This window comes from Liolophura sinensis, chromosome 1 (assembly GCF_032854445.1).
Source record: "Liolophura sinensis isolate JHLJ2023 chromosome 1, CUHK_Ljap_v2, whole genome shotgun sequence".
NCBI lineage: Eukaryota > Metazoa > Mollusca > Polyplacophora > Chitonida > Chitonidae > Liolophura > Liolophura sinensis.
In genome coordinates, this window is record NC_088295.1 from 3,953,248 (window position 1) to 3,965,387 (window position 12,140).

A 12,140-nucleotide genomic window follows, 5' to 3' on the forward strand; every position below is an offset into this window, starting at 1 on the left:
GGCATCTAAAGAGAGCTAAATTTGACAGGTCTGTCAACACAGCCATAGGTTTGAAGTCTGATTTATTCATCAGGAAGACAAGACTCAAACAATTTGTAGAGATAAACATTTCTGACATATATTACGTTTGATGCACCTTTGGGTGGGTAAGTCCACAATGAATTTCTTCTCTCTTAATGAGTTGAGGCCTTGTAAATCGATCACAATACACATTTAAGAGTTAAAAATATTTTGTACATTTTTTGCCAAATCTGCAGTCGCAAATCTTTTCGTGTTCATTTCCAATGAAAGCTATTTTCTTTTTGTTTTTCCATCACAATATGCTTCAAAGCAAAACTATTACTTCGCTTTTTGTTAATGTGACAGGAGAGTTTGAAGTTGAAATTCGGGTAGATTGCGACATGAGCATATCCATTTCTGAACGTTGGCTGGAGCATCCTGAGTAAGCCCCACCTGCTGCAGGGCTGACCACACAACAATGTCTGCTAGTGACATGGACGAAGCCACCAGCCAGTCATTCTTGCCCAGTCGAGAGTTTAAGTTCCTCACAGCAGCTGCCTTCTCCTTACTGTTCCCCTGGAGCAGCTGGTGTGTGGCCATGTCTAACCAGGTGTCTATGAGTGTGGACTGGACAGGGTCGGAGCTGTCATACGCAGGCATGAAGAGACGTGCCAAATAGCGGGCGATATTTGCCTCTCCGACCACCGGAGACTGTCTGTGTGGATCAACCATCATGGAAGGACTGAGCTCCTCTACAAACACACAATACATTATCTTAGATGCACAGGAGACAGAGAGTGGAGAAAAGCAATATACATATTCATTGATCTGATTGCAGTTTTACGCTGTACTCAAGAATATTTCACTTTATATACGACAGTGGCCTGCATTATGGTGGGCGAAAACTGAGCAGAGCCCTTGAGAAATCCATGAGGTATGAAGCTAAGTAATATTTATTTTTATCTAATTATTTATTTTATCAAGCAATTATGGCAGAAGGGCCATCTATAGTAAAGAATTTTGTACTCGCACCATATATATATATATATATGGTGCGAGTACAAAATATATATATATATATATAACTACAAACCATCAGTATGTTACTGACAAACTTTTCCCATATGTGATGTAGAGTTTTACATCATATTGGTGGATGACAAGCTTTTTCAGTGAAAGTAAGACTTCTAAAATAACTTCAGGGGCACTTTAACAGCATATCGTTACCAAGATCACACAAACAGTGAATGTAATGACCTGGGGTTGTTCACCACCACCTCCTCTCCCCTAATCCCTATACTGCTTACCAGCTACCCCTACTCATACAAGAGGTACTGTATTTCACCTAAAATTTGGCCAGTAAAAATGCACTATCAGACGCGTATAAATACCCTAAAATTATACATTTGATGCCAATGCTTAAGTTTTTGGATAAAAAATTGATCAGACCACAAAAGTCTTCAGTAGTCCTATGAAGTGGATGAATCAGTCAAGACAAATGTGTCACAAAGAAGTTTTCACTGGGCCTATAAGGTGGATGAATCAGTCAGAATCAAGACAAATGTGTCACAACAAAGTCTTCAGTGGTCCTATAAAGTGGATGAATCAGTCAGAATCAAGACAAATGTGTCACAACAAAGTCTTCAGTGGTCCTATAAAGTGGATGAATCAGTCAGGATCAAGACAAATGTGTCACAACAAAGTCTTCAGTGGTCCTATAAAGTGGATGAATCAGTCAGGATCAAGACAAATGTGTCACAACAAAGTCTTCAGTGGTCCTATAAAGTGGATGAATCAGTCAGGATCAAGACAAATGTGTCACAACAAAGTCTTCAGTGGTCCTATAAGGTGGATGAATCAGTCAGGATCAAGACAAATGTGTCACAACAAAGTCTTCAGTGGTCCTATAAAGTGGATGAATCAGTCAGGATCAAAACAAATGTGTCACAACAAAGTCTTCAGTGGTCCTATAAGGTGGATGAATCAGTCAGGATCAAGACAAATGTGTCACTTGAAAAATGCTAAACTTTAGGTGCAATACAGTATTTGAAACTGAATGCACAGGTTAGCTGTTTAAGAATGGAGTTGAGTAATGGGTTATGTCCGCTGAATAGTAATTAACCCTGGTGTGCAAAAAGCAGCACAAGGTCTTCTGCGTTTCAACTCCCATCAATCGTTGTCATTGCTACATACTGCATATATGTATTTATGTCACTGAGGTTTGACACAATACGTTAGGCTGATACAATGGTTGTCTAATGCTGTGCCTCAGAAAGCTTCACCTGCAGAGGAGGAGTAAACCACAGGGAAATAGGAGTGAACTGCAGAGCGATTGAAGTAAAAACCAGAGGGATAGGAGTAAACCACACAGGGACAGGAGAAAGCCACAGCGGAACTGAAGTAAAAACCACGGAGGGATTGGAGTTAGAACCACAGAGGGATGGAGTAAACCACAGAGTACACCATAGAGGGATCAGAGTACATCACAGAGGGATAGGAGTACACCACAGAGGAATAGGAGTACACCACAGAGGGATAGGAGTACACCACAGAGGAATAGGAGTACACCACAGAGGGATAGGAGTACACCACAGAGGAATAGGAGTACACCACAGAGGGATAGGAGTACACCACAGAGGGATAGGAGTACACCACAGAGGGATAGGAGTACACCACAGAGGGATAGGAGTATACCACAGAGGAATAGGGGTACACCACAGAGGGATAGAAGTACACCACAGAGGAATAGGAGTACACCACAGAGGGATAGGAGTACACCACAGAGGGATAGGAGTACACCACAGAGGGATAGGAGTACACCACAGAGGAATAGGAGTACACCACAGAGGGATAGGAGTACACCACAGAGGGATAGGAGTACACCCCAGAGGGATAGGAGTACACCACAGAGGAATAGGAGTACACCACAGAGGAATAGGAGTACACCACAGAGGGATAGGAGTATACCACAGAAGGATCAGAGTACACTACAGAGGAACAGTGGGGCATCACTCACCTTTCTTCCAGACCAGTGTCACAGCAAACTGATACTCAGTCCTCATCCCTCGTGGGCCGTTCGTGAAGATCTCCTTTAGATGTTTCTCAATGTGTGTGACTGATGAGTGAACATGGGCAGTTGTTAGCACTTTCGTATTCTGAGCCAGTAACTTGAGGATGATGAACAGTGATAATGGTGGTTTGTCTGGGTCAGCATTCACAACTATATCCTGTATCACACCTGACTAAAACAGACAAAATTGTATAATCACACAGTTGTGTCACTTTCCTGTTAATACTGCACTGATCAAGTGCCTCTTGCAGGACAGTCTACATACTCTTGAATACTTCAGAACAAAAGGGATTTCTTTTTTATTCTGCATGTATCTAGTTTTATTTGAAAATGTTATTGTCTGCTAAAGGGTAGATAAAACCTGTCCTTAGCCATTAAAGAGCAGTTCAAGAATGTGAAATTTACATATCTGTGCAGAATAACATGAGCAAAAGCATTATGTAGAGCTAAACAGAACAGAGGCACTGTCACTGTTGACAAGCAGTTAGTCTTATCAACACCATGTCACCACAAGTGACAATTTCGCTTAAGTACTCTCCCCTGGTTTCTCCTCTAATTTTTGCTTCAAGTTTCACAAAGTCTGTTGAGCTGTGACTATGTCAGAGCAACAAGGGAGTAGTCAGCTGATAACCCGGTACCATGATGAGAGACGGGGAAATTCCCTCTCTAAACAGAAGAATTAGGTGGGTCTGTGTATAAAAAACTTGTGATGGACCTGGGCTCAGTTTCATAAAGATGTTGTGTGATAATCGCATATATAGGACAATGGTATGGTAATAGTAACATACAAAATATCGTAAGACTAAATATCATAAGACAAAATATCGCACGATAAAAAAATATTGTGTGCAGCTTCGTGAAACTGGGCCCAGGTGTGCAAACAGGTGAAGACTTTACCATAGAGATCCCCCATCTGTGAGCAACTGACTTACCTGGATCTGTGTAGATGGACCTGGTGTACAAACGGGTGAAAAATTCACTAGGGGAATCCCCACCTCTGTGCTCAGCTTTTTGACGTCTTGCTGTAGTTGGGCTAGTCTCTGGAGAATGACTTCCTGTCGTTGTTCAAGCTCTGATAGTGGTGATCCATCCCCTGATGAACTGTTCCCTGGCAATGTCTGAAAGGACAGGAACAAGAGGAAAATCAAAACATGCTGCATTCTGAACTTTATGGTGGTCAGAACACCATGTCACAGGCACCACAGTATACTGACTGCCTGTGTCTTCTTCTAACAGGCTAGTTATACTGCTGGTACATAAAGGTACATGTGTGTAGTGTGACTCACACACAGTATCACAGGCACCCCAGTATATTAACTGCCTGTGTTCTCTTCTAACAGGCTAGTTATAATGTTGACACATACACAAAACAGATATGTAGTGCTGCCCCACTAAAACAGCATACCACAGGAACCACAGTATACTGACTGCCTGTGTCTTCCTGTAACTGGCTAGTTATAATGCTGACATATACACATACAGGTATGTAGTGCTGCCCCACTAAAACACCATGCCACAGGCACCACAGTATACCGACTGCCTGCCTGTAACAGGCTCGTTCCAATGCTGACACATACACATACAGGTATGTAGTGCTGAAACACCATGCCTTTGGCTGGCTGTCTGTGTCTTCTTGTAGCAGGCTAGTTATAATGCTGACACATACTGGTGTGTAGTGCTGCCTCACTGAAACACCATGCCACATGCACCACAGCAGACTGAAAGCCCGTGTCTTCTTGTGATAGGCTACAATACTGACACATACAGGTATGTAGTGCTGAATGGTTGCGAGGGTAAGGAAAAAGACCAAATTGGGGCAGGTGTAGGGGGTGCAGAGGGGGCGCTAAGCTGGCCCGAAGAAGCCATGCCCACAGTGTAGCAACCCGTTCATCGAGCACAGGGCACTCCTGTGGTGTTCACCGAGTTCGTGCAAGATCAAGGATGATATAATTTCTGGAAAAAAAAAATGACCGTTGACAGAAAATATGCACAATATAGAGGGGTAACTAACAAGTTTAAAATGAAATTTTTTTAACAAAAATTCTGGGGCATAATTTTCTTCACCTGGCATAAAAAACATAATCTTTGTTTTATAGTTCCTTTTTATGTCCTTTAACTGCATCGACCTGGATTTAACCGCTTTAACTGCATCTGCCTGGAATTGAACGCATCTGCCTTGGTTTAACTGTATCTGCCTGGGTTTAACTGTCTCCCCCCGGATTTACCTGGATTTAACAGTATCTGCCTGGTTCTAACTGTATCTGTTGGATATAATTGTATCTGCTTGGGTATAACTATATCTGCCTGGGTTCAACTGCATCTGCCTGGATTTAACTGTATCAGTCTGGATTTAACTGTATCTGCCTGGGGTTTAACTGCATCTGCTTGGGTTTAACTGCATCTGCCTGGGATTTAACTGTATCTGCCTGGGTTTCACTTTATCTGCCTGGATCTAACTGTATCTGCCTGGGGTTTAACTTTATCTGCCTGGGTTTAACTGCACCTGCCTGGGGCTAAACTATATCTGCCTGGATTTAACTTCATTGGCCTGGATTGAACTGTATCTGCCTGGATTCAACTGCATCTGCCTGAGTTTAGTTGTATCTGCCTCGATTTAACTGTATCTGCCTGGGTTTAACAGTGTACTCCTGGATCAAACTGTGTCTCTCTGGGTTAATCTGTACCATAATGTTTGGTGTTAGAAGTTAGCATTTTCCAGAAGGATATCATCCTGTTTTACAAGCAAGCCCCAAAACACAAAACAGATCATTAGAACTCTCAGGATTGGGCAAAATGGATGAAAGTTTGGGTCAAATACAGTATTAAATTGAAGTCAAACTACACATACTACACATTTCATCACAAAACGTACCTGTATTTTCACATGCATTACACTCTTACAATAGCTGTGTGTATAGTGTATCACAACATACAAAACATGATTACTGTCTTATTCATACAAACAAAATGCATCTATGTAGTCCGCATGTGTGCAGCTGGCATGTACTATTAACCGCTGGTAGATGTACCAGTAGACAACACACATTTCACAACACAGTCAGGTGAGCTAGTTTTATTTAGTAGACAAGTACATGTACACAGTTGGAATGTACCCAAAAGCTAGATATAAGTAACAGTAATCTTCTTCTCAGCTCTACCCTGAACTGCATTTGGTGACCGCATAACATGTACAGGCAGCAGGTTACCCCACCCATACATATAGCTACACCCCCTCTGTAACTACCCACTACCATATTTACCTCACCCATACCACATTCCTCTCTGACTACATCCTCACAGCTTGAACCCACCAAGCCACATGTAGCTTCTTTAGGGAGACTGGTTGCCTTAACAATCTGAGCACTAGAGTCCTTTGGATGCTCTGCTGGTATTCTGCTTTCTCTGTTTTGAGGGGGTGATACCTGGCTATGTCCATCACAACTATCTTCCCTCTCCTGTTTCTTCAGGCCGCCACTACAGGTGACTACTTCTCGGACTCTCCCTCCACACCTGGACGCAGACTTGCCCATGACTCCCTCCACAAATGTGTATCTCCTACCCACGGGTTACTGGTGTAGGTGAAGTGCACATAAAGCACTGCTGGGCACCTTGATGTGAGTTCCACTTTAGCCAAACTTTTCAACCAATCATTAGCTGAATTAAGTCTTAGTTCACCACACAAACACACACATGTGCAGGTGAAGTGTGAGATTCTACTGCAGGCAGACACAGATCCTGGCTAGAGAAAGTAGTCTTCTTTATGAAATTAATCATTGCATGCCACGCTGACTGTATCACAAATGAGGCTCCAGAGAAGTGGTACATGGATGTGAAACCCTTACCACCCATTTTCTTAAACCCTTATACATGTATGAGACCTTGTGTTTAAGGGTTTCATCAAACACAGTGAGTGGAAAATGATTCAGTCACATTACCACCCAGAATTATTATTTTTTATTCTTTGGGCTACAAGCTTGCACAGCCCTAAGCCCACTCCACTGGTCCCCTCCTCGTGAGCCCCGTCCATCCTCTGCCTAGAGTCAGCAGGCCAGTGGACACACAGACCAAACCACATATGTTACCTTTCATTTGTAAGTTTGACACATGGGCAGGATTAGTGTCAGATTTCACGCTCTATTGCTCACAAGATTCCCAACACTACAGGCACTTTCATCCCTGAATCTATGAATAAAATGTAACAGTATATCTAGTGTTTTGTACATGACTCAAAAATCACTTGCCATCAATCTGTCTGAAGAATGTGCAAGTAATGTCATGAGGGATATCCATAATGTCATGAGAATCTGCACTTCATCAGCGTCTGAATATAAGTCTTCAGGGTGTGAACATAATGCCACAAGGGTGAGTACATAATTGCATGATGGCCTGCACATCTGTCATGAGGGTCTACACAGACACACACACACACATAATCTCATCAGGGCCTGCACATAATATCATGATGGTCTGCACATCTGTCATGAGGGTCTCCACAGACACACGCACACATAATCTCATCAGGGCCTGCACATAATATCATGATGGTCTGCACACATATGGAATGCGACAAGGGTCTGAACATAATACCATGGCAGTATCCACACACTGTCACAAGATCTGCACACAATGCCATGAAGGTCTGCACATAATGTCATCCGACAGGGTCTGCACATGTCATCAGGGTCTGCACATACATGTATATCATGAAGGTATGTACGTAACATCACCCGTGTCTGCACATAATGCCACAAGGGCGTGCAAAAAATGTCACCAGCATTTGCCAATAATGTCACATGGGTCTGCACAAAATGCCATGAAGGTCTGCACATAATGACACGAGGGCCTGCACATGTCACCAGGGCCTGGACATAATGCCAAAAGGGCTTGCAACAAAATGCCACAAGGGCCTGCACATAATGCCACGAGGGTCTACACATAACGTCACGTAGGTCTGCATATAATGTCATGAGGGTGTGCACATACTGTCCTCAGCATGTGCACATAATGTCATGAGGGTGCGAACATAATGGCACGAGGGCTTGCACATGATGTCATGAGGATGCGCACATAATGCAATGAGGGTGTGCACATAATGTCATGAGGGTGCACACATTATGTCCTGAGGGGGTGTACATAATGTTATGAGGGTGTGCACATACTGTCCTGAGGATGCGCACATAATGTCATGAGGGTGCGAACATAATGGCACGAGGGCTTGCACATGATGTCATGAGGATGTGCACATAATGCAATGAGGGTGTGCACATAATGTCATGAGGGTGCACACATTATGTCCTGAGGGGGTGTACATAATGTCATGAGGGTGCGCACATACTGTCCTGAGGGTGCGCACATAATGGCATGAGGGCTTGCACATGATGTAATGAGGATGCGCACATGATGTAATGAGGATGCGCACATAATGCCGTGAGGGTCCACACATTATGTCCTGAGGGGGGTACATAATGTCTTGATGGTTTGCACGTAATACTATGAGGGCTTGCACATAATGTAACAAGGGCTTGCACATAATGTCACAAGAGCCTGCACAAAATTTCATGAGGGTTTGCACATAATGCCATGAAGGCCTTGCACGTAATGTCATGAAGGCCTTGCACATAATGTCACAAGGGCCTGAATATAACATCATGAGGGCTTGCACATGTCATCAGGGCCTGCACATAACAGCACCAAGGCCTCTCCATAATGTCATAAGGGCCTGCATATAATATCATGAGAGCTTGCATATAATGTCATAATCTGATATTGGTACAGTTAGAGTGCCACTAACATTGGATATTGCTGCCAAAAGTGATACCATCTGTCTGTGTTACACATCTAACAAACTCCTTGAACCTTGTAACTTACAGCACAACCAAGTATTTGCCACAAGTTATACAATCTGCACATAAAACTGTTCACAGAATCATGTTTTCAGCCACTGTGGCCTAGGCGATTACCTGGGTCTATTATTCACCTTATAAGCTTATTAAAGGCTAAACACGTCGATGAGTAATATTAATATGAAGTGGAAGTAATACTCATGGTGACTTTTCTATTTGTTTGATTCGTTTTGTTTTTTTTGACTTGAGAGCTAGTCCTGAGGGGGTTCCATGAGCTTGGCAGCATGAACCACTTTTCCTAACAGGTTTGTCATGTACAAAACAAGGGCTCATCAAGGGTGTTCTCTGGTCCAACTAACAGGTTTGTCATGTACAAAACAAGGGCTCATCAAGGGTGTTCTCTGGCCCAAATAACAGGTTTGTCATGTACAAAACAAGGGCTCATCAAGGGTGTTCTCTGGTCCAACTAACAGGTTTGTCATGTACAAAACAAGGGCTCATCAAGGGTGTTCTCTGGTCCAACTAAAAGTGAACTCTTAAACAACTTGCCTACATATTGAAGGCATAACTGACTGCATGTATGATGTACAGTCTGAGATGGTTCAGACGTTGAATTTGCATTATAAATGACATGGTTGCCAGCGAAGTCCAATTCCATGACTTTTACTGTACTATACCATGAGGCGATGCTGTCTGACTTTCTGACCGGCCATCTAAATAAAAAAACAATGCCTAACATGTCTGAAACTTTAACAAAAATACTCCCTGGAAACATTGGTGACTACATACAGTGGCCCATATCTGCTTTTTGGCCCTTATAAGTTATTACCATCCAAAACGATTCTGTTCCTAAAGCTCTGTTTGCTAAAAAGATTGCGATGTCTTGAAAGTGCAACGACAATAGACTGATTTCTGGCAACCATCAAGGAGAAATTTAAGTGCATTCCTTGCTTAAATGATTGGATGTCGCTTCTCAAATGTTGACATTTTCAACAAATGATTCCTTTTCAGCACAAGCAAACTCTGTCTGACCTGTCCAAATTGGGTCTGAAAAGTTGTGACCTTACTTCTATATAAGGAATCGAAGAACTCCAAATCATCTAATACCATGCGCACATATGTATGTATGCTTAGAGATTTTCGTCATACTTTGCAGTTCTATGACCATGAGGAGTCATTAGCTGTGTGTACATTCTGTGTCTTCTTGTGGCATGGCGAGCCCTTGCTGCCTAAGTGCTGCCCACACTGAAGATGTCAGACAAGACACCCAACCCAGTCACATTATGCTGACACTGGGCCAAACAGTCCTGTTTCCCTGCTCTAATCTCTCAGTGCTGAGTGCCAAGAGAGACACCAAAAATTTGGGTACCATTTTTAAAGTTTGTTTGGTGTGACCCAACTGGGTTTGATACTAGTTTAATTAAATTAAACGCTGATGTATATTTTCAACAATTTATGATATTTATCTGGGCCAAAAGCCGTCATTCCATTCCGCGAAGCATTTGCGGAATGAAGAGGGCCTGTAAATCCACTTTTGTGATTAAAGAAGTGATCTCATTAAGCCAGATGCCAATTCAGGTGTCAGTTGCCAAATCCAAACCTAATGTCAAAAAAGTGTGTGCGATGTGTGTTTGTGCAAACGTGGTGATATTGTTTTAAATTTGCCTGATATAGCTGTTTTAATCTGAATATCAAACTGGCAACTGGTATCAAATTTATTTTTGAATATCGAACTGGCAATCGTGAGCTGGCATCTAACTTCAGGCACATAGTGGATTTTCGTGTCTTTTGGTGTGGGGTTCAGAGATTTTAGGACACCCGATTCGCCACGACAGCACAAAGTTACTTTGATGAGTGAGATTTCAATACCATCTTGACTTGGGAATGGATATACACTTGCACAAGTGGTAATGCAAGTCATGTACACCAGAAATAGGCGAGTGTTGCCGTTTTGGAGTGGATTTAACGGCCCACTTCGTCCGCAAATTGCCTTGCGGAGTGTACCTACCAAGTTTTTAAATTCAATGATTACACTTTGAGGCAGGTAAATATCAGAAATTGGTGAAAATAGACCTCAACGTTTAATTAAACTGAATGATCAGGTTTGATATCAGGTAAATAAAATGGTCTAACTTATTAATTTAGCAGTTAAATATGCTGAAAGCTATACTGTTCTTACCTCCTAATACACTTCATACTCTTTTATCCTTTTGGAAAGTAAAGTACTGTCAAGGCTGCTTTTCCTACCTGTATAGGTATAAACCATTCAATATAGCCCTGAAAGACTCAGTATACGCTCTTAAGAGACTCTCGCCATTTTGAGCACCCAAGTGCATGTCCTGCTTCACAGTGGAGTAGTGGGAAGATGGCAGTATTCACCGAGGAGCGAATGCCATGGAAGCCTTCATGGCTGTAACAAATCTATTCCAAATCGCGTACGGACGTATGGAGGCGGAGGCGGTGCGTTTGTGTCTTTTATTTGAGACACAACACTGGCAACACTGGTTCGATAACAAAGAGAATCGGCCTGGACCTTCGTTGAGCACGAAATTGACATTATAAGCGTCGAGACTCCAACAAAGCTAGGGCAGTATAAGAAAAAAGTTGGAGTCCTTCGAGGCTACATTCAATGTAACTATGTTACTAGGGCAAGTTGTCGTCACAATGTTGTTGTTGTATGCAGTGATCTCTCATGTAGCTACTAGTAAACCAGCGTTAAGAAAAAAGTGTTCATTACTCACCACGGGACAAGGCGGCTTGTGATAAGACGGTACTCTGTACATCCCATCTGGAAGCGTCATTCCAATTTCATCAGATCTGTAATATGGTTTTAAATAATACATTTTTCTGTCTTGCCCTGAAGACCTTACCACGTTTTCGGTATGACAAAATGACCCAAGTCACAGGAACACCCTTCCATGCGATATCGATTTCACATTTAACTACAACAAACCATACACCGGAAATCATGTCTATAGAAGGCACATACGACTAAGGTAAATTTCCGGCAATGCAAATGAACAGAAACCGATGTTACAGACATTTTCATTGGTTAATCCTTTTCGAGCAAACCTGTAACCATTTACAAATTACGGCTGACAATCGGTGTTAATGGGTCAGCACAACTTGCGATGAGAAGAACAAACTCCTAGTATGGTTACACAAGGCATAATATTACCTTAAGACTTTGAACCTTTTGGTTAAAACTGGAATTTTGCTTTCATTTT

At 42.4% G+C, this 12,140-nt stretch overlaps 1 protein-coding gene across 1 annotated transcript; it reads right to left on the bottom strand.

The window, feature by feature from the left end:
* Positions 1 to 54: 54 nt before the first annotated feature.
* On the bottom strand, positions 55 to 11,798 carry LOC135482173 (aminoacyl tRNA synthase complex-interacting multifunctional protein 2-like). Its single transcript, XM_064762037.1, has 4 exons — positions 11,655 to 11,798; positions 4,003 to 4,188; positions 3,017 to 3,242; positions 55 to 752 (listed from the first exon to the last, which is right to left on the bottom strand). The coding sequence occupies exons 1-4, from the start codon at positions 11,754 to 11,756 to the stop codon at positions 355 to 357; spliced, it is 912 nt and encodes a 303-aa protein (XP_064618107.1). The 5' UTR covers positions 11,757 to 11,798; the 3' UTR covers positions 55 to 354.
* Between the last annotated feature and the right edge of the window lie 342 nt (positions 11,799 to 12,140).